The following is a 23,182-nucleotide window of genomic DNA, read 5'->3' as shown; positions in this document are numbered from 1 at the left end:
TTCAGCATCCTCAAGACCTTGAGCTTTCCAACTTCAAAGTCATAAACTTAAAACCTTTCAAGAACCTTGTAGGAAAATGAAGGGAGTAGAGTGAAACCAGTTTGTGACAGAGAACTATGCTACAGTGTGTGCTTACACACAGAATGCTCCATGTGAAGCAGCACTTTTATATATATATATATATATATATATATATATATATATAATCTACAGTATTGTTACATATTTTAAAATGTGGTTCTGCTGTTGCTTAGACCTTTGTACCAATCCTGCTTTGAAAATAGTAGTTTTGGTGTGCTCTGTTACAACCACAAGCAAACCTTGTTCTCCTGGCCAAAGCTTGCTCCTTATGCTTCATTATGCTATTGCTGAGACCCTGTCAAGACAAAAAACACCCTGCCTTCAGCATAAAGTAGAAAAAAAAAGTGAGAAAGAAAGCGCAGGTCAAAAGTGAACATCTGACTGTGTGGTAGAGGTTAAAAAATAGTTTTGCTCACTTATGTATAAATTAGATACATCAATACAATCTTATGTGCATAAATAGTAAATGTCAAAAAGCATGTGCACCCACATATCTGCACTCAAAATATCAAAAACAGTGAGGACGAAGAATCATGCATACCTAAAAGTAGCATTTGATTCAATGTTTGGTGCGATACTTTTCCAACACAGCCCTGTGGTACTTGTTGAATTTTTGTGTGTTGGTCTCTCCTGCTTCCAGCATGTGTACCATAGCTCTGGCTTTGTCCAGACCGTCCCAGTACAGAGCTGTCCAGTCAATGTCTGGCCAACTGAAAAAGAGGAACAAAATAAATCTAGTATAATATACTGGGCATAAAAAGGTTAAGGATAGCTATTATGAGAGGTACATTTATTTGCTTATTTATCATCATTGTTGTCTTATTTATTTATCTATCTATCTATTTATTTATTTATTTATTATTATTGTTATTATTATTACTACTACCCCTTTTTAATATATTATAATTATATTTATTTATTTATTTACTTATTTATGTATGCTTATCTATTATTTATTCACCTTTTTTTTTCTCAAGGCCTACTAAGCGCGGTCGGTTACGCTGCTGGTCAGGCATCTGTTTGGCAGATGTGGTGTAGCGTATATGGATTTGTCTGAACGCAGTGACGCCTCCTTGAGCTACTGAAACTGAAACTATTATGAGAGGGATATGATTATGTTCTTTAAGTATTAAAAAAAAAAGAAAAAAAAAGAAATACAATGAATGAAGTCATTACTTAAATATCAGTATGTGTGAATATGATCTGTGACTCACAGACAGATGTATTAACCACCGGGTCACCATTTCGACTTTCGTACTAGTAATACTTTTACTTAAGTTTATTACTAAAATTACAGTGTGTTTGGGTATTGCAATGAATGGATGATATTTTCAGAACACACATTTGTTACCTGCTGAGTAAAACTATAAATGTTAATGCTCACATCTATTTCAGAACACACATTTGTTAACTGCTGAGTACAACTACAAATGTTAATGCTCACATGCAAAAGAAATGCTGATTTTGAATGAAAAAATGAGTTTAGGTTTGCTGGTCCTGTAAAAAAAAAAAAAAAAAAGCAAAAAAAAGCATGGATCCAGGAAAGAGTCAGGCTGAGAGAATACTGTGAACCATACCGTTAATTATGTGTCTCGACTTAAACACTCAGCTGAGCTGTTGTTAGAAATGTTTCGCTTGTATATGCAGTACACATATCCTCCATAACTTGTCTCCTTTTGTAGCTGGATCAGCAAAACTAACATTCCTTCTCAACAGTTGACAAATCGATGCCCTAGAAACAGTGTCTGTTCACTGCAATACTCACACACACTGTAGTTAAGTTTTAGTATTAAAAAAAAAGAAAAAGAAAAAAAAAGAAGAAAAAAAAAAGGAAGTAATATTAATACGGAAAGTGGAGAGATGGCCTGCTGGTTAATGCACCAGTCTTGTTAGTGACAAGATCGCAGTCTATCAATGATTAAAGTACTGCACCATGAGGCCTTATAGTTATATATAATATCTCCTGACTTGATCTTGAATGGTGGTCTGCATACCAGTTTTGTGGATGAGAAAATAAATGGAAGTCCTGCGTGCAACATGCACTTAGTGTTGTTAAAAGAATCCATGACAAAAATGGAAAAGTAATACATTTTAACAAAGAAATAGCTGATTTTCAAAACCATTCTAAAGCTAAAATTTAAAAACAGATTTCTGTAAATAGTACTGAACTAAAATCACTCTTTCTTTCTCAAACTTACAACTGCACATACATAGGCATGTGGTGTGTAAGAAAGAGGCAGTCATTCAAAGAGGGAGAAAGAAAGAGAGCGGAGACTGAGAGAAAGAGAGAGAGAGAAAGAGAGAGAGAGAGAGAGAAAAAATGTGTCATACTGATATAAAGAAATACTGGTCTATAGATCTAATCCTAACTTGAGAGAAATCTAAAGCCTGGTTCAGTCAAACTGTGCCTTAATAGAGTTTGTGAATAATTCCTGTAAAGACAGGAGGCAAATGATGCTCACTATTCACTAATCCCATGTCCGGTGTCCAAACGTTCTGGTGCAGGGCATCCCAGGTGAGAAATGTTGGCCCAGCGTGGTGGTAGTAATGGCACAGATGCATCTTCTGCATGTAGTTTCTCTCTTTCCATTCTATCTGACAGCTGTTTGCAAAGGTGACACTCAAATCCACGGAAAAAGTCCTTCATTCCCTCTGACCACTCACGAGTGAGTAAATGATTCGTGAGATATGTATTTGTCACCGCGGTTTTCTTGAATTCCAAGTACTTTTCATATTCATCATCGTTTTCATCAAGGTATTTGATAAAGTCTGCAAGTTCTTTGGGAGATTTGAAATCATCAACAAGAATTACACTATGGTTGTTTGGCATCCAGTCTTGGACAACTGGAGAGCCCTTATATATAGGGACAACACCAATATGCAATGGACGCATAATTTTCTCAGTCATGTAATCATTACAGTATGCATTTTCAAATGCTAAAGTAAACTTGTAGACAGACAAAAGATCATAAAAATCTTTGTGCTCAAACGTTTCTGCTGGTTCCAGCAACTCTGAAGGCAAATCTTTATTGTGAAGACAAGCACCATATGAATCAATTTTAATATATTTCATTAGCTCTTTCACATAACTGTCTCTGTCGGAAGGCACATCACAGTGAGATTGTACATAGACTACTGAAGCAAGGTCTCTCAATTTCTTTTCTTCATTTTTCTGTGCTGTACTGACTGGTTGGCGGATGGTTAAAAAATCAGGATTATTAATGGCTTGTGTCGAAAGTGGATAATCAGATTCACGTCTGAAAGTTGATGTGTGATTAATCAACTTTAACAATTCATTGTGGGTCAGAATGTAATTGTTCAGGGGTGATTCTTCGTGAATGAGTGCCCACTCATGATGTTTCAGTCTTGGCAAGGGTAAATCAAATGGATCAAGATCTGTTCCATAGAAAAGGAACCCTCGTGTACGTGGATCATTCATGAGCTTTGGGTCCCTGTCTGTTGTTGAGTAACAGGTGGCTCCATTTGGACATGCGAGTTCTGCATATGTTGGTTCTCCATCGGTGTGGGGGCATAGACTGCCTTTATCTGACCACCATACAATTACTGGAAAGTCCGAGTCAAAGGATTTAACACTTTTTGCATGATATCCAGGCCATGTATCCATCATATAATCCCACACACTTGAAAGGAATTCTTCACCATTATCTGCTGAGCTGAAGTAATTGTTCCAACTCTTACACAAAGGAAAACAAAGTGTGAGCAACATTAAAATGAGAAAAAGCTTCAAAATCAGAGACAATCTCCTTGAAATCATTGTGGTTGCAATTCGAATGCACACAGCAGTTTCGAAAGTAGGGCTTCTGTTTGACCACTGGTGAAATCTTTGAAATGGACGGAGTTTATGGACAAAAGACATAAGTCATACTTCCCACGGGAGTGGAAATCAGGAAGCTTCTTCTCTTGCTTTAAATATCGGGGTTATCGCAGATCGCAGATGGCGCCTGTTCCTTACTGATACCCAGTCTTTAAAGCCATACAAAATAAACTTATTTCAGTTCGCTACCACATATGTTTTCTCACTCGTTTATCGCGATTACACCCCTTGATTCTGTTTCCTGTCAACGTGGCAATGTACGCATGCACGGAAATTCAGAGCAGTTCCGTACGTGGCAGCGAAGTCGTGTAAAGTCTTGTGAAATTTGTTGTCAAACTGTCAGTATAAATTGCCATCCAGTCACTTACTCAGCATAATCGTTACTGATAAAGCAACTCAACGGACAAAAAGTAGTGCTTGATTCCCAGCATCGATTCCAAGAAGGAAAAGCAGCTCTGAAACGTGGATGAAAACAGTCTGCTTGCACTGTGTGATTGGTCTGCTATTACCCCGGCACTGACTCGATTGACTATCCGGACCTTCAGGTGATGCAAAATTATAGTCAACTGTTAAGTTCAAGTTTGCTTAATTCTAGAAGTATTATAAACATAAGTTGTCACTATGACTGAATATTATGTCAGGTTCGCGTGTTAGTTCTTATTCTGTCGCATCTTTCATGAGGCGTAATTAAACCACAAGTGATTCTGATAACGAAAGTCAAAACCACATTTTTTTCTTCATAACTTAATATTGCTGTTATCTGTAGAATTTATTTTACTATCCAACCAACTTTCTATTTGGGGACTTAATCACCATATCATTTCATTAACTAGTTGATTTAATTTCAAAATTTTGGAGGATTTGACATAATTCAGTTATTATTAGATTGAACTTTTTATGTTGGCAGTATGATTTTTTCATTCGTGTTTCTGCATTCGTCCACAGTTAAGAAGATTCCCTTAAAAAAAAAGAAAAAAAAAAGACTGGTTTGGAAACCGAATAGGCACAGCTCTCAACCATATTATTTTACTGATAGTATTATTGGTAGTAGCAGCAGTTTTTTTCCAGGGACTGCACTGCTTTTGAATTTGAGGCTCAAATAAAAATAGCCCTATTCAGTTAAAGTCTTTAATGTAAATTACAGTCATAAGAGGAATATAACTTGTACAAACTGTGAGAATCTTTTGTCAGACTCATGGTATTGGAAAGGTTTCAACATCTTTTGATGCTTTGTAAGGTTTAGAAATATTATCAGTGTGACATAGTATAGTCACATGATAGTGCAATGTTATGTAAGAAAATTGGGAAGGGGCATTTGCTAAGTAAGCAACCATTTCTAAAATGTCAATGATTCAGTTGTGAAAAAGGATATTGTAATCTGTTTCAGTGTTTGGTGAGAAAGTAATTTACTTGAAAAATTGTTAACAGTGAGAAAGGCAAGAAAGAGCTGATGTACAAGTTTATAGAGAAAAGATAAACTGCAAATGAGACATACTAGTCTGTAACCTGAAACAGCTGAAACATGCAAAACCAAAATTTATAATGTAAGACAATAAGGATGAAGGATACAATTGATATGTAAGAGAACTAAAATGCATGCATTGATCTCAGACTGAATAAAGGTAGAATGATAATTTTAAAGGTGTAGATTTGTTCATATACTTTTCAAAACAACGAACTAAAGCATGAAATAAAATTGTAAATGATTTTACTAAAACATCATTTTTATGATAGCAAATGTAAGACATGTCACATAAAAAATTTTTTTTTATTTTTTAAATCATTGTTTGGAAGCAACAAACTGTTAGTGTTACTGGTGATACAGTAGTTAAAAAGCAAATAAACAAAAGAATAATACACAGAAGTGGTTGGTACACACAAGTGATTAACAATAATCAAAAACATAATTGCCATGTAGCAGATGCGGGCCTGATAAACAAATAACAAACAACGAAAACGCTACAATAGTGAACAAAGGTAGGCAGATTTTAGGGCAGGTGGAGCGGGTTTGCAGATCTGTAATGCTTTAATATTGAGTTAAAGCGCTTAAATTACAGAATTTCAGTTAGTCTTAATTCATTAGTAATGTGAAATGACAGTTCTGACAGTCTGTCTGATGTATCACATGAGTGCAAAGACTAAACTGTACAACTGTAAGGTAAGAAATAGAGAACATCCTTACCATTATGGCGGTTTACTGAAAGTGTTGTAGTGTCAGTTTCACTGGAGGTCTAATTGCTGCAGGAATATTGTACCACACACTGACACAGGTTTCTGCAGCTGTCTCAAGATTGATGGTTCTCTTTGTCTGGATTTGTTGTTCAGTGTTTTGCATTTAGTGGGTCACTTATCACATATGCATTTTTTAAGAATGTACATCATTTGATGACATATTTTGTCACAATAGATTTCTCTTTGTAAAATTTCAGTTATTTGGGCTGCTCTCCATGGGAGAGCATGGTGCAAGCATGGTGCAACAGTGCAGTATCACTTTTTTTTTCTTTTTTTCTTCCTTTTTTGTCTGTCTGTAACTAATGCAGGTATGTTTGCTGTACTATCAAAGTGGATTTTTTTCAACAGAAGTTTGCCAGGGACAAGTCTATCGTTGTTATGGGTTCTTTTACATGTGCTGGGTGCTTGCTGGGCACAGGACCTCGGTTTATTATCTTATCAGAATGACTAGCACCCGGACCACCACTTGAAATCTATTGGAGAGGGTAGTAAAAATCCTTGTCTGTGTAATAAATAGGAATTGAACCTGTTCATAGTCACTTCCTTTTGGGATGCATTACCACTAGGCTACGACTTGTACTAGTCCATAGTTTAACTAGGTTTTCTCTTAAAAGTTAAAGAAAAGACCCACAGTTGCAGATTTCTTACAAAAAATGACTGAGTAAAAAAAGAAAAAAAAAGAAAAAGAAAGAGCAAATGTTATTCATGGCAGATGTTTACAGGATAGAGTTTTCTTTTAATAGTTACTGACTGCTGTATTCAGTGAAGAAAATTACTTTCTTAGTAAGATTATTAAAACTATTTCTTCTATATGTACCTTGTTCAGTTTTTACACAGCTTTGTTTTGGATAATCCGAGCAGAAAAAGTTGTCCTAAAATCATGTAGTATACGTACTATAGATATATTGTTAAAGTTACTGATGACTCTTTTTATAGAAAAGAAATCACCAGCTTAAATATGAGACATATAATTAATGATGTGTAACAAAATCTGACATTGATTCTCTGGACTTGTGAGTGACATTTCCATCCCTCCTCCTTCTTCCAGATGCTGAACATAGTGACTGGGCTGTAGTAAGTGAAAGGCGGTGAAATGAGTGGACAGTACCCAGGAAACTATGGACCAGGGCAGGGGATGCCAGGCTACGGGGCACCCCCAGGACCCCCCATGTCCCAGGCCCCCCCTCCTGGCAACATGTACACCAATGGGCCACCAGGTGAACCATTGACAGATTGTCTTGACATTTCATAATGCCATTGAGTTATTAAAGCAGATGTCAAGGAATTGAAATACAGGGCTGAACATTTACGGTTACCTGACTGCCGGAGCAAGCAGATCATCATGTTGGGCAAGCTAAGGCCTTCCTGTATTTGCCTGACCAAGCAAGCAATATTTCTTCAAGAATATCATGTAGTTTTTTGTTGTTTTTTTAAATTTTTTTTTATAAGAATGTATGAAATATCAGTCATGCTCCCAGTAGGCAATAATATTTGTCAGATACTATAAATCTCTAGCAGATGTTTTCAGTCATGATTTCGATGAAGGTTTTGTATGTTACTCAGAATGAAATGAAAAAGCACCATAAACAAAGCATCAAGATCCATTCTCATGTATAACTGTCAGTGACTCATATCACCACTTACATGACCACCACCACTGTGGGTCCCCCCTCCCCTTCTTGCACATCCCCTCACCTCATGTCACTTGCTCTTTTTCCCTACCTTTCTCTTTCCTTAATTAAACCATCTCCCTATTTCCTACTTTCACCTTCTCCCTTATCCAATATAGAAATGACAGAAGGGATGGAGGTAGAGGTAATACGATGGATTTAATCATCAGTGGTGTTGGTGTTGGTCAAAGTCCAGTTGAGGGGTCAGACACCAATCAAAGGGCAGTGCAGAAAGCCCTGTTCCCATGTAGTCGCCATAAAGATGTAACAGTTGTTTGCACAGCCTTAATATCTGTTTGGAGCTGAGTCCGAATCTGTCTCTGTGTTTCTAACAGTAGTATTCTATCACCCCTCACCATCCTCTCAAATTCACACATACACAATGTAAATGTCTTAAAACACACAGACACTTGACACACACACACACACACACACACACACACACACACACACACACACACAGAACAAAAAATATGCACACACACACACACACACACACACACACACACACACACACACACACACACACACACAATTACACACACAGTGACAGATGTAAAAAAGGCTTCTTTTATTTAATAGCTGATTTTCATAATTTGAAGAATGTTTCACAGATTTTAATTATTGTTTGCAAAAGACATTATGTTGCAGCAACAACAGATCTACATATGCATTACATATATGCAATCCCAAATTTTTGTAATTGCGACCTGATTAAGTGCCATAAGATTTTTACATTAATGAATATACAATGTATATATATATAATATATATATATATATATATATATATATATATATATATAATAATAATAATAATAGAAAAAAAGATTAAAAATAAAATAGATAGAGATATATGTGTATATATATAATTATATGTATGTGTATGTTGCATTGCACTGATGAACACGTATACATGTATGAAGAAAGATATGATTACGTTGTTGCTTTTTTTTTTATGCAGTTTGATATATTACATTGTTGTCCCTTGGTTTCAGGTCATTTCGGACCTCCTTCGACCAGCAAACCTGGCATGGGTCCCCCCTCAGCTGGCTTTGGAGGTGCTCCTCCCATGTCCAACCCCATGCAGAATGGTTTCCAAGGGCAAGGGGATATGACCAGGTGAGTTCATTGAACTTTATTGTGAGCTTCTGGTGCCAGTGACCATGCAAACCAACCAGATGAGCAGCATTTTTCAGAGTATGTGAATTGTAGATTGGATTCTTGTTCTGTGGATGTCATGTGGACTTTGACAAGTTTGAGAAGCACAACCCGTACAAACGGTATAAAAAAAATCTATAAAAAGATTCAGTCGTCTCTGTAAAAATTGGCTTGTTTTTTTCGGTTTTTTTTTTGTTTTTTTCGTAAAAGCTATGGCCTACAGTCTGTGAACTCTTTAATTTATTGAAGTGAAAATGCAGATTAAAAAAAAGAAAAAACCCTCAAAATATGAGAAAAGTAAAAGTCCGTATTCATTGCATCTTGTTTGATATAGGACACATGAGGTTATGTGTGTGGGTGGGTGTATATGTGTGTGCGTATGCATGTCACTGTGTGTGTGTGTGCATGTTTAATGCATGTTCGTGTATACATGAACTAAGTACCCAGGTCTGTTATTGTCAAAAAGTGTACATAATTCCCAGTAAATTGGTGAAGGAGGTTCAACATATCACTGTGCTGTGAACTTTCTGTATGATCGGGGGTACTCATGCTTAAGTGCCTGTATGATCTGGTGCCATTGTTACACTCTTTGTATGATCTGGTGCCATTGTTACACTCTTTGTATGATCTGGTGCCTTTGTTGCAGTCTTTGTATGATCTGGTACCATTGTTGCAGTCTTTGTATGATCTGGTGCCTTTGTTGCACTCTTTGTATGATCTGGTACCATTGTTGCACTCTTTGTATGATTCTTTGTATGATCTGGTACTATTGTTGCACTCTTTGTATGATCTGGTGCCATTGTTACACTCTTTGTGTGATCTGGTGCCTTTGTTGCACTCTTTGTATGATCTGGTACCATTGTTGCACTCTTTGTATGATCTGGTACCATTGTTGCACTCTTTGTATGATCTGGTACCATTGTTGCAGAGTACCGGGTCCAGGAGGGGCCTCACACCCCCCAGGACCTCCAGGTCCTGGCATGATGGGGCCACCCGGAGTACGTCCTGGACCCCAACCACCCCAGCAACCAGGACCCCCAACATCACAGGTAACATTGAATGATTCAAAGATGTTTGACCCATTTTAGTGAGTGGAGGAAACCATAACAGTACAGTTTTCACAATCACAACTTCAGTCCACGAGTGTCAGAAGGAAACAAGCATAAAAAAGACACAAAAATACCATGTTTTCTGGTGTGTGTTCAGCTTAAGAGTGAGAGAGAAAGTGATGGGGGGAGATTAGAATGAGTTCAAGGCAAATAATTTTCAAAATAAATAACATTTGCTTGAAAGTGAAAGCAGACCTTTCATTGATATCTCAAGCCCCCTTTCGTCCAATTATTTTTTCAGATCTGTGGTTTGTAATTTTCAGCCTTACAGTTTTGCAGCTTACTAAATGGAAAAAAAAAAAAAAAAAAATTCAGACCAAGACTTCAGTGAAGAGCATATGTGCTGTTTTACCATCATTGTTTTAGCTTGGGATGTGTTCTCAAATGGTGCTTTTTGATTGTTGTGTTTTGTTGCTGCTGTTGTTGATTTTAAAACTGATTCAGTTCTATTCTTTGTAAAAATGGTTTCTTCTGTCCCATCAGTTCCAGGGAATGTCGTTATCTGGTCCACCAGGCTCACAGCCTATGGTATGTGAAATTTGGCTCGTTTGATTTGAATGTGTGTGCGTGTTTGTGTAGAGGGGGAGGGGGGGATGTGTGTGTGTGTGCACATGTGCATGCCAGTGTGAATGTGCATATATGCATTTATTTTTATGCATTAGTAATCATGCAGATAGTTTTGTAATGTGTGTATGATAATGCCATGTGTGTGAATATATATGAGAAATTCAGTCAGAGAAAGTCAATGAAAATGTAAAATCAGTTACAGTTTATTGAAAAATAAACTGGACCATTGATTAAAGTTGAGGAGTGAAATGAGTGAAGCATTAAACATCTTTTGTGGATGAACAGATAAAAAGGCAGGGAAGAAAATAATCGCAAACTGTTGAAGCAAAGAACAGATAGTTCTTTGAGCACTGTTGTGTAAGTAATACAGGAAACAGACCTTTCTTAAACAAACATATACATGTAACACTTTGAAAATGTTCCTGTCTATATTTTTTTTCTTTTTCTAACAGTCTGTTGTGATAATGCCTTTCGAATTTAAACACTGGTGTATAGGATAATCATGTCCAACTGTAACAATCAGAACAGCAGAGGAGGCAACTGCTGTCCCAACTGAGTTAGAATTTGGAGAAAATTGCTGTTTGAGATGATTGCTTTTTGAAAACAGTATTCTTCATTTGTTTGTGACCCAGGGACCAGGTGGGTTTCCGGGTCCCCTTCGAGGCCCTGCGCCTGGACCTAGTGGCATGGGCATGCCTCCGCATTCAGCGGGCATGGGGCAGCAGCCACCACCCACCAGCATGGGCCATCCCCCGACCAGCACAGGATTCAGACCTCCAGGACCCCCAGCATCACACGGCATGGGACCCCCTCCTGGCGCCATGCCTCCTCCCTCGTCTGGAGGAGGAATGGGTCCACCTCCCTCATCCAGCATGGGAGGACCAATGCCCGGTGCCCATCCGATGGGCATGCCCCCAAGAATGGGAGGTCCCCCACAGGGAGGTGGTGGGATGCCCCCGCCTCCCCAGCCTGGCATGGCTCCGCCCCCTATGGGTGGTGGGGCTCCGCCTCCCCCGATGGGCCAGCCTCCCGTCAGCATGGGGGGTCAGGGACAGAACTTTGGGGGTCCTCCTCCTCCTCACTCGGGGTTCCCCCCAAGCAGCATGGGGCCACCCCCTCCAGTCAGCTCTGCACCTCCTCACAACTTCCCAGGGCCACCCTCTTCGGGCTTCAACCAGCCGCCGGCCATGGGAGGTGTGGGCCTTGGGGCTATGCCTCCACCGTCCAGTCAGATTGGGGGATACGGCCCCCCACCACCCTCTTCTCAAGGCATGATGCCGATGCAGCAGCATCAGGGTCCCTTCCCCCCCGCCCCTGGCAGTCAGCCAGGCTTTGCCCCCCAGCCAGGGTACCCCATGTCGCAGCCCCGAGCACCGGGACCAGCGGCTCAGCCACAGCAGCCTCGCCGACTGGACCCTGAACATATGCCTAGTCCAGTGAGTGTGTTGGCTTTTGCAGGTTTTGATCCACGCAAGTTTTTGTAGCATAGTAGTTTATTTCAGTGAACATATGAAGCCTGTTCATACATTTGTTTACTTAGCATCTTGTAGGTATGACTTGATTTTTATTTGCATCAGAAGTGATGTATGACAGACGATGGTTAGAAATATTGGAGATCAACAACAACAACAACAACAACAAAAAAAAGTTTGTTTTCTGTTTCTTATTTCCATTCTCTGTTTAATCAAATGATGTTTGTGTCATCACCATTGTTATTTAATGTTTCAGATTCAGGTCATTGAGGATGACCGTCGAAACAGAAGTGGTCCTTTCCAGGCCAATCAGAAAGGCCTTGTGCCTCCATTAGTCACCACACAGTTTGTAACACAAGATCAGGGTATGAAGATGTTTATCCATAATATTGTGCAATAATCTTATACTAAATATTTAGGTTAGTTTCTGAAGGATCTATCAATGGAACAATGAAAATTCGTGCACACATGCATGAGCACCAGCATACACACTTGATCATTGTATTGAATATAAAGCCTTAAGGGAACAATTTTTAAAAGATATTCAGAATTTGAATAACACAGGAAATATTCCCAGTCAATTGATGATAACAGATGATGAATATATACAAACAAGATTAGGAAAATTTGTTTATGAATGCTGTTCCATCTTATTGCATTGATTGATTACTTAATTGTGTATTTTTCATTCATTTATTTACCACTGCATTTGTGTCTTATAAACTGTTAGGTTTCATGACAATAAAATCTGTTCTATTGTATTCACACTCATGTGCACATATACAAACACCCTTGTGGTTCATAATTGCAGTATTTTCAGTTACATCACATTGTATAAGTATTATTGTGATCAAGAATATCAAATGACAGATAAAGCAGATCATGGTCAGAATACAGAAAACTGGTTTCATCTACTTCCAGACTTTTGCTTGTGTCCAGCACAAATATTGGTTATTACTGTGACAGCAGCAGAGTTGTATAATTCATCAATGGTCATGTGTACTAATTATTAAAGTGTCAACAGCAGAGCTGTTATTCATCAGTGATCAGTATGCGCTGTTTTTCAGGTTATGCAAATCCCAGCTTTATGCGGTCGACCATGTACAATGTCCCATGCACCAGTGACATGCTGAAGGCCAGCCACATACCTTTTGCTCTCTCCATCACGCCCTTTGCCAGGCTGGGACAGCAAGAGGTACTGACGTGTGTGTGTGTGGCTGATTTGTGTCTTGTTCTTAGATTTTTTCTGTTTTATTTGTACCATCCTACTTATACTACTACAACAACTACTACTACTAAATCTGCTTGTAATAAAACACAATAAAAAGATTGTTTGCATGCTGAAATCAGTAGTGTATGTTTGTTTTAATCATGATGTATATGGAAAGATGTATATACAAGTATAATCATACACAAAACAATGCAGTTTACCAGTCTTGAGTAGATGTGAGATGCACATGTTGACAAAATCAAACAAAGAAAAAAATGACAACAAACAAACAAGTCAGTCAGTAAATAGAATGAGGGGATTGATTAATCCATAACAGTATGATACTTATGATGGGATAACCGTGTTATTCCATTTGACAGGTAATACTTAAGACAAGGTAGCCTTGTTATTCCACTTAACAGATGATACTAATGACAGTCTTGTTATTCCACTTAAAAGATGATACGAATGACAGTCTTGTTATTCCAATTAACAGATGATACTAATGACGAGGTAGCTTTTCCATTCCAGTAAACAGATGATACTAATGACAGGGTAGCCTTGTCATTCCACCAGCATAACAATCAGCAATGATGAGAACAGATCATACTAACGACAGGGTAGCCTTGTCTTTCCACATAGCAGATGATACTAATGACAGGGTAGCCTTGTCATTCCACCAGCAGTGATGAGAACTTGACTCCTGTTGCTGTACAGCCTCCCCCACCAGTGGTGGACCTGGGGGAGATGGGTCCAGTGCGCTGCAAGCGCTGCAAAGCCTACATGAACCCCTACAACCAGTTCATTGATGGTGGCCGTCGCTTCCAGTGTGTCTTCTGCAGTGCCAGCTCAGATGGTAAGGACAAGAGAGACAGAGTGTGTGTGTGTGTGTGTGTGTGTGTGTGTTCATTTTTTAGTTTAGCGTCTTTTCACTATTAGTGATATTAAATGATTAAAAAATAAAATAAAATAAATGAAAATTAAAAAAAAAAAAGAAAAAAAGTGGAGTGGGGTGGGGAGAGGGGAATGAGAAGTCAGGATAATGCAGAAAAGGTAGAAAACTACTAAGAAATTCAATAATGATGATAATAACTAAAACCATTGAATGTAGAAGTAGGGCTATGAACCAATGCCTTTGAAAGTTCTCCAAAAGAACCTCGTTAAAAATAACTTCCCCCAAATCATCTGCAGAATAGTTACTCTCTGTGAAATACTTGGGCAAGAAGATATGTAACTGCTGACAGTGAAACAAACTATGATGCAAGCCGAACTGCTTACCACAAATGCATATAACATTTTTACTATATTTTGTCTTCAGCACATCAAGTTTTATTATGTGTGTGTTTTTTTATGTGTGTGTGTGTATCTATGTGTATGTGTGTGTTTGAAGTATGTTTGTGTGAAAGAATGTGTGTGTGAGAGTGTGTATGAGTGTGTGTGCGTTTGTGCGTGTGCATTTGGAGTAAGTTCGTGCAGAAGAATGTGTGCGAGAGTGTGTATGAGTGTGTGTTATGTGTGTTACTGTGCTTTGTTTCAAGTTTTTAGGGTTTCCCTTCAGATGAATTTGCTGGATGTGCTTGTAGCAATTTTGTTACTTGTAATATTTTCAATCTTATGCCAAGCATGAGCTCTGTATCTGGACGATCAATTTGTAGACACAGAGCAGTTCTGTATCTAACTGTTTGGTATATAGATGAGAAGCAAGGGAAAACCATTTCTTTTTTTCCCCCCACTTGACTAAATGTAGGATTGTCTCCCTTCAGTGGAAGTGCTCACTGACACTGCTTGTGTTGCTAACATGCCACATATAATGAGTGCACATTTCTGATTTGTTAACAAGCTGGCATGTAGAACTGAGATTGTACATGCTCAAAACATTTTATTGGTGAGAAACAGAAAGAAAAGTGTACTTCCCAGTGCTTTTTTTGAGGTATATACAGTAATGTAATGCCCCTGCTCTGCCCCTGCAAACCAGGTTATTAATAAGATGAATGGCTTTGGTGTGGTTTCAGTGCCCAATGAGTACTTTGCTCACCTCGATCACACAGGCCGCAGGACGGATTGTTACCAGAGAGCTGAGCTCTGTTTAGGGACCTACGAATTTGTTGCCACAAAAGATTACTGCAAGGTAAGTTAAAAGCCTGCAATTGTTGCACTTTTTTTTTTCTTTTTTCTTTTTAAATAAAAATTGAAAGGGCAGTTCTTTTTCCATTTCTGCATCAGATGCACATGTTGTACACAACTATAGCGGAGTTCATAGAGGACACAACACTGTCTTTTGGTGTTTGCAGAACAACGTGTTACCCCAGCAGCCAGCATTCATCTTCATGATCGATGTGTCATACAACAGCATCAAGAGTGGGCTGGTCAACCTCATCTGTCAGAGACTGAAAGACGATATACTGGTCAACTTGCCCAAGTAAGGAACCATTACACACATGTATGCAAGTTTGTGGAGGGAAGCTCGTGCTTGTGCACACACACACTGTCTCTTTCACGTTCACACGCTCTTCACATGCACACACAACTCACACACACACACACACACACACACACACACACACATGCATACACACACACACACTCAGAGGCATGCATATGCACGCACATGCACATGCATGCACATACAGACGCATACACATGCTTTCACACAGAGAGGGAAATTCAGAATTGTATCTGTTTTAAACGAATCTAGGATTAACTTAGAGCAAATTCAGATGCCGTTTCTTGTCAGAAATTATATTCTGAGCACTTCATTATTTTTCAAATGACTGCAGATTAAGCCAGATCTGTTTCTGTTTGTTTTTTTTCCCAGGTTCTTTGGGGTCAATGTTTATTTTTTTCAGCCATGACATGGCCCTATTTGATGAGTATGGTTGGAAGCAACAAAGATAAAGAAATGAATTTGTTTGGAATATTTACATGAATGCACAGCGCATAAAAAGAAAAACAAGGAGCCCCAAAACAAATTGACATTGATTAAGGTAGCACCAGTTTCATTGATTGTTTTTTTCAGAGATGCTGGTGCAGATGAGTCTGAAATCAGGGTTGGCTTTGTTACTTACCACAAGGAGCTGCACTTCTACAATGTGAAGGTATGAAACCTGTCCAAACATTGAAGCCTTTTTCCCCTGCCCCAGGCCCTCCAAAAGTAATAGTTTGGAGGGAGTCTATTTCCATCTGTGTATTTTCACACACACATGATAGGATATAAGCCTAGGTTATACATGAATTAATCTTACATGCTTACCGTTTCAGAACAACCATATTTGTTATAGGAGGACCATAAAAATCAATGACCTGGATGTACAGTTGCAGATTGCATTTAATGGGGGAAAATAAACGGAAAAGAAAGTGGAAATGTTTCCTTCAAGTGCAGATTCTTCTGTCATGGTGGCCATGATGATTTTCATCATCACATCAGAAAAGATAATTGTTTCTCACAATTCTTGAAATGTTCAGTTTTTGGGGATCTTTGCATCATCTCTACCTCATGATCAGATTTTAGGGTAGGTATTTATGAATGTGGAACAAATCATGCTGAAAATGTGGCTTTGTATGCAAACTGGGGAAACTTGGACTCACAGTTTTCAAATGCATCAAATAGGCGAAAAAGGGATGTTAGTAGGGAAGATGACAGTATGATGACGGTCTTGACAATTGGGAGAGTTGTTACCTCAGTTTTTCCGTAAATTGTCTTAGTGTATTGTAGATGCATGTTTTTGTTAGATTTTATTTTCATAAATTAGAAATGACTTCAGTTTCATTTATTCAATATCTAAAAGTTTTGTACATCAATATGTTAATGAGTTGAATTTGTGTATGTCAATTTATTAATTAGTTTATGCACATATATGTGTTTGATATTATACTTGTCTTTGCTTCTAGATGTTTGACGATGACTTTACATTTGAATGAATGAATTTAACTTTTGTGTTGTGTGTGTGTGTGTGTGTGTGTGTGTGTGTGTGTGCAGAGCTCTCTTGCTCAGCCCCAGATGCTGGTGGTGTCTGATCTGGACGACATGTTTGTGCCCCTAGTGGATGGCTTCCTCGTCAAGCTGTCAGAGTCTGAAGCTGTTATTGACAGGTAAATCTCTCAGACTAAAGTATAAAGCTGTTATTGACAGGTAAATCTCTCAGGCTAAAGTCTAAAGCTGTTATTGCCAAGTAAATCTCTCAGACTAAAGTCTGAAGCTGTTATTGCCAGGTAAATCTCTCAGGCTAAAGTCTAAAGCTGTTATTGCCATGTAAATCTCTCAGACTAAAATCTAAAGCTGTTATTGCCAGGTAAATCTCTCAGACCAAAGTTTAAAGCTGTTAATGACAGGTAAATCTCTTATTCTGAGCTGTTATTGATAGGTAAATTTCTCCAGAGTCTGAAGCTGTTATAAACAGGTAAATCTCATAGTATGAAGCTGTTATTGGCAGGTAAATCATTCAGTCTGAAGTTATCAACAGGTAAATCTCTAGTCTGAAGCTGTTAATGTCAGGTAAAAATCTGCCTCTGTGTTTTTTGAAGTCTTTTCTCAGGGTCTGAAGCTGTTACTGACAAGTAAATCTGCCTCTATGCGTTGTGAATCCTTTTTCAGTCCATCACAATCGTTCACCCACATCCTTTAAACAAATTTTAGAAAATTGCTTTTCAGGCAGTCTCTGTATAATTAAGGCACTCTGTTATTCCATACCTGTATTCTCTGGATCAACATCTTTTTCTTCCATGTTTGTGTGTGTTTATGTGTGTGTGAGTGTGTGGGTGTCTTTGTGCAACCTTATTTCTGACAGACATTATTGTAAAACACTTTGAGAGGTGTGTGTAAGATCTATTTAGGAGAGAACAATTTACTTTTCACACATTAAATGTTTCTCTTTTGGATGGTATTGAGTTTCAATGTATGTACAGGAAAACTTACATTTTACAGATAGGAGGTTGAAGAAACATTACTGATGTGTGTGTGATGTGATTCTGGTATATGATTCAAAAGCATCAATAAAAACAAGACTGTTCTTGCCATATTCTGCTCCACACTACCTCTCACCATGTTTGTGTGTGTGCATGTGCATGTGCTTGTTTGTGTGTGTGTGTGCTTGCGTGAGAGTGTGTGTATGTGTGTGTGTGTGTGCGTGCGTGCGTGTGTGTGTGTGTGTGTGTGTGTGTGCGTGTGTGTGTGTGTGTGTGTGTGTGGTGCAGTTTACTGAGCCAGATTCCTCAGCTGTTTGCGGACTGCAAGGAGACGGAGACGGTGCTGGGGCCGGTGATTCAGGCAGGGCTGGATGCCCTCAAGTCGTCAGAGCGCTGTGGACGTCTGTACATCTTCCACACCTCCCTGCCCACAGCCGAGGCCCCCGGCAAGCTGAAGAACAGGGATGACCGCAAACTGCTGGGAACCGAGAAAGAAAAGGTGGGTTGCGGAGTCACGCAGTCTTTGGTGATATGCAGGGATGCGCAAGCATGAGTGTATGGACAACATTGGATGACATGGTTAACATTGGTACCGTTAAATCTCTTTGTCTTTTACAGTTCATGACTGTCATCTTTTCAGGTGATGCATCTTGTTGGTTTTTATCGCATGTTCGTATGGTTTGTTTCATGAGACCATTTCTAAATAGTATGATAAATTCATAAATCATTATTAAGCATTTTGATGGTGGAGGGAGAGAGCAGAAATTGTTGTTGTTGTAGTTTGCTATACTTATAAAAAAAAAAGGAGGAAGGTGGCAGAATGGTTAAGACGCTCAGCTGCCAATACAGAGAGTCCGTGAGGGTGTGGGTTCGAATCCCGCTCTCGCCCTTTCTCCTAAGTTTGACTGGAAAATCAAACTGAGCGTCTAGTCTTTCGGATGAGACGATAAACCGAGGTCCCGTGTGCAGCACGCACTTGGCGCACTGAAAAAGAACCCATGGCAACGAGAGTGTTGTCCTCTGGCGAAATTACGTAAAATGAAATCCACTTTCATAGGTACACAAATATGTAAGCGTTGGGTTATGCTGCTGGTCAGGCATCTGCTCAACAGATGTGGTGTAGCGTGTATGGATTTGTCCGAACGCAGTGACGCCTCCTTGAGAAAGTGAAACTGAAACTGAAACTATAAAAAAAAAAAAAAAGGTACTGCTCTTTATAAGTAGAGCTCATGGATTGTTCATTGATTGCCCCAAGGTTTTCAGATTACGTGATTGAATTGTCCCCAAATCGGCATTTATTGACACAATGCATAATGTGGCAACCTTCCAGTTTGGTTGACATGTTGTGTCTAAGTGTTGGTGTGTGTTTTTTTTTCTGTTTTTTTTGTTTGTTTGTTTTTTACAATAACTTTTTTTTTTATACTCCTCTTGTTTATTTTTTGGTTCAGTGATTTATTCATTTATCTATATAGGTTGTGTTATTTCTTTTCAAATAATCCATTTTCTATTATACTGATTTTATAACTTTATTTCTCTGCATAGGTTTTGTTCATTTTTAAAAAGAATCCATTATTTTATTCATGTGTTCATGTAGTTCGTGTTAAAGTTATTGACAGCAGGGAGGAATCGTGTTTCATGTGTGTGTGTGTGTTGGATCTTCAATTCGTGTGTGTGTGTGTGTGTGCAGACAATTCTGACGCCACAGACCAACTTCTACACCAAGCTGGGGCAGGAGTGTGTGGCGTCGGGCTGCAGTGTGGACCTCTTCCTCTTCCCCAACTCCTACTGTGACGTGGCCTCCATGGCTGACGTGGTCCGCCTAACCAGTGGCAACATCTACAAGTACAGCTACTTCCAGGTCAGTCTGGCTACTCCCAGGGAGAAACTGGAATGATAGGTCAGTGGTTAAAGGTCCCATAGCCTTTTATGGCAATTGAAGACAGATATTAAATGCTTACAAGTTAGGTGGCAGTGTTTTTTTGTTTTTGTTGTTGTTTTATATGTTGGTTCTTTTGTGTGTTTTTTTACATCTATGCTGAGAGCTTGTTCTCTGACCAAGGATAGCACTACATAAGTATCCATATCTGTCAGACTGCCAAACAGCATTTTGAGCAATCGAGGCTTAAACTGTGTGGAGAGAGGCGCAGAGTGTACTGAAAGAGTCTGATAATTTCACTTATGTTGGGTTTCTCTTCTTTCTAGTTTTTTTTTTTTCATTTGCGAAAATATGTGTCAAGATTTTTGGATCATCCCTCATTATCTGTGGAAAGTTCAAAAACTTTTTAAGAAAATATTCACCATTTGGGGCTATTTATTTCTATTTCTGCTGATACATTGCGATGATCAGTAGTGTCTGTGCTATGTTTTCTAGGCTGATTTGGATGGGGATCGATTCATTGAGGATCTGCGAAGGAATGTGGAAAGGCCAGTCGGCTTTGATTCTATTTTGCGTGTCAGAACAAGCACAGGTATGTTTCAGTGGTCTTTTTTTTTGTTTTTTTTTTTCTTTTCCCGCTGCTGTGTCCCATTTGTCCCATTTCCGCTTCAGTAATTATGTGGAATTTGGTGAAATAACTCTGTCCTTTGTTCTGATAGATTTGTATCTTGTTTGATTGTCTGCCTCATGTAGCAGTAGATTTCTAACTCCTGTGGTTGGTTGTCAAGTGTATCTGTGTTGTTGGTTTTTTTGGATGGTGTGATTAATGTTAGTCTCAGAGAGGCAGTGAACACTTTGACATGCATTTCTCATTAAATATGAGTGCGTGTGTTACTCTGTGTGTGTGTGTGTGTGTGTTGTTAATGTGTATGTATTTCTCTGAGTGTGTGTGTGTGAGTGTACAAGAGTTTGTGAGTCTGTGAATCTGTTTAGATGAATTCATTTTTGTTGCACTGATAATGATCAAAGAAGATGGCAGCTAATTTCAAAAGTGTGCATGCATGTGCACATACACATACAGATTCACTCACACACATACAGGCATAATCTGTCCCTGTTATATGATTTTGCTAAATAACACCCCACATGTGTTCATCAGTGTCATGAAGATTTGTCATTCAAAATACAAACATTTAAACTTGTTTTTTTTTGTGTCAGTTGCATGCATATCCATGGAGCAGTTTGTTGTTACACAGACAGTTACATAATTTCCCAAACCTATTTAACAGCATCATGAATACAGTCTTGGAATCAAAAAAGGTAAACTGCACTGTACCTTGCTATTATTTGTTAATTCTCCTCCATGACTTTGTTAATTTCATGTATCATTCAATTTTTATCAGTTTAACATTTCTGACTGTACTGTGTTCATTTTAATGTCTTATTGTAATGTGTTTTGAGCTTTCTGGTTGTGAGGGAAAAGTGCAATATAAATAAAATCTATTATAATTGTTATCATTACCTTGATGTTGACCAGGAATCAGGCCAGTGGATTTCTTTGGCAACTTCTACATGTCCAACACCACGGATGTGGAGTTGGCTGCTATGGACTCTGAGCAGACTATCGCCGTAGAGATCAAACATGACGATAAACTCTCTGAAGCTGAAGGCGCCTATGTTCAGGTACTTTATTATCATAATTATTATTTATACTCGTATAGTTTGTATTGTCGGTCAGAGACCAAACTACAGGCTGCCTATCTGGGTAGAGCTGACTGACAGTTGCCTTTTGAGCTTATTTGTTTTCTGTATCATTCAGTCAGGCTTAATCATGCGCACACATACAAGAGTTAATTAGAGTGAATTTTTCTGCAGAATTTTTTCAGGGACAACCCTTTGTTGCAATGGGGTTTTTTAATGTATGCCAAGTGCATGCATGGTGGACATGGGACCTCAGTTTATCATCTCTTGCAAATGACTAGTTTCCAGACCACCACTCAGTGTCTAATGGAGGTTGAGAAAAAACTGGTGAGTGTAGGAATGGATCCTGTGCAGTCAGATTTCCTCACATCCTGGACAGACGCACTGCCACTTGGCTCCACATCAAGGGGACATTTGTTGTTGTTGTTGTTCTCCCCTTTTTTTATAGAGAGAGAAAGAAAGAAAGAAAAATCCCAGTCTGCAGCTAGTAATTATTGAAGTCACTGACTCACTGAAAGAATATCTTGTGTTGTTTTGTGATAATTTTTTTTTCTAATTATTTACAGATTTCTTTCATGAACAGTTTTGGTTTCACTACCCAGGGTGTGGTGTTATGAGATAGCAGCAATACCCATGTTTTTTTGTTTTTGTTTTTTCACCCTGTTTGTATATATATATGGTTTCCAATTGCAGAATTCATTATGTAATTTTGCAAGGTATTATTATTTGTTGTTGTTGTTGCTATGGGTCCTTTTACAGGTGCGTTTCCCAAGGATACCATATCATGTGAGCTTCAAACCCTGATCACTGGTTAACACTACCTGAAGTCGAACATGTAAACGATTCTGACACAGTGCCTCCTTAAATGTGTAATGTGTATTGAAAGTTTGTAGACGTGCATGTTGTGAGGGTGTTGTGTAAAGAGGAGTGCTGTGGACAGGTTGCAGTGCTGTACACCAGTGTCGGAGGACAGAGGAGGTTAAGGGTCATCAACCAGGCCTTCAACTGCTGCACTCAGATGGCTGACCTCTTCCGCTCTTGTGAGCTGGACACTCTCATCAACTTCTTTGCTAAACAAGGTGAGACTGACTGACTGTTGGGCGCACTGTGTGGTTAACTACAAAGAAAATGATATTGGGAATAAAAAGTTGAACTTACTTGTATGTTTCAGTGGTTTCACACCATCAGCACAAATGGTTCAGGAAAGTTTGGAGTTGGTGAGGCTGTGAGTGAAGTGAAGTCACAGCTGCATCATTGTCACCTGGCCACTAGACCCCCCCCCCCCCCAAAAAAAAAAAAGACTTGGGGTTTGGTTGTGCTGCTAGTGAACTGAAGTCATAGCTGCATCAGTGTAGCCAGCCCACAAG

General features: G+C 38.8%; 2 protein-coding genes across 3 annotated transcripts in view; one reads left to right on the top strand and one right to left on the bottom strand.

Moving 5' to 3' along the window:
* The window catches only part of LOC143292666 (GDP-fucose protein O-fucosyltransferase 4-like), a 9,251-nt gene extending 5,120 nt beyond the window's left edge, over positions 1-4,131 (bottom strand). The window contains exons 1-3 of one of the 2 annotated variants that reach the window (XM_076603169.1): positions 2,544-4,131; positions 623-791; positions 1-376 (exon numbers count right to left, since the gene is read on the bottom strand). The exon at positions 1-376 is cut by the window's left edge and continues 5,120 nt beyond it. In XM_076603169.1, coding sequence (XP_076459284.1) covers positions 641-791; positions 2,544-3,958 — 1,566 coding nt within the window. In that variant the 5' untranslated portion in view covers positions 3,959-4,131 and the 3' untranslated portion in view covers positions 1-376; positions 623-640. Of the gene's footprint in view, positions 792-2,543 lie in introns of both variants that reach the window. The other variant, XM_076603167.1, reaches the window with a different exon arrangement.
* A 61-nt stretch (positions 4,132-4,192) lies between these two features.
* The window catches only part of LOC143292665 (protein transport protein Sec24C-like), a 31,547-nt gene continuing 12,557 nt past the window's right edge, over positions 4,193-23,182 (top strand). Inside the window, exons 1-18 of the mRNA XM_076603166.1 lie at positions 4,193-4,461; positions 7,197-7,365; positions 8,816-8,939; positions 9,907-10,027; positions 10,571-10,615; positions 11,287-12,090; positions 12,383-12,491; positions 13,194-13,321; positions 14,054-14,192; positions 15,349-15,464; positions 15,628-15,755; positions 16,353-16,431; positions 17,313-17,425; positions 18,527-18,737; positions 19,926-20,096; positions 20,610-20,706; positions 21,652-21,797; positions 22,756-22,894. Coding sequence (XP_076459281.1) covers positions 7,242-7,365; positions 8,816-8,939; positions 9,907-10,027; positions 10,571-10,615; positions 11,287-12,090; positions 12,383-12,491; positions 13,194-13,321; positions 14,054-14,192; positions 15,349-15,464; positions 15,628-15,755; positions 16,353-16,431; positions 17,313-17,425; positions 18,527-18,737; positions 19,926-20,096; positions 20,610-20,706; positions 21,652-21,797; positions 22,756-22,894 — 2,794 coding nt within the window. The 5' untranslated portion in view covers positions 4,193-4,461; positions 7,197-7,241. The remainder of the gene's footprint in view (positions 4,462-7,196; positions 7,366-8,815; positions 8,940-9,906; positions 10,028-10,570; positions 10,616-11,286; positions 12,091-12,382; positions 12,492-13,193; positions 13,322-14,053; positions 14,193-15,348; positions 15,465-15,627; positions 15,756-16,352; positions 16,432-17,312; positions 17,426-18,526; positions 18,738-19,925; positions 20,097-20,609; positions 20,707-21,651; positions 21,798-22,755; positions 22,895-23,182) is intronic.

Source organism: Babylonia areolata, chromosome 18 (assembly GCF_041734735.1).
Source record: "Babylonia areolata isolate BAREFJ2019XMU chromosome 18, ASM4173473v1, whole genome shotgun sequence".
NCBI classification, from domain to species: domain Eukaryota; kingdom Metazoa; phylum Mollusca; class Gastropoda; order Neogastropoda; family Buccinidae; genus Babylonia; species Babylonia areolata.
Note: the sequence above shows the minus strand (reverse complement) of the source record. Positions and strands in the feature narration are given on the sequence as shown.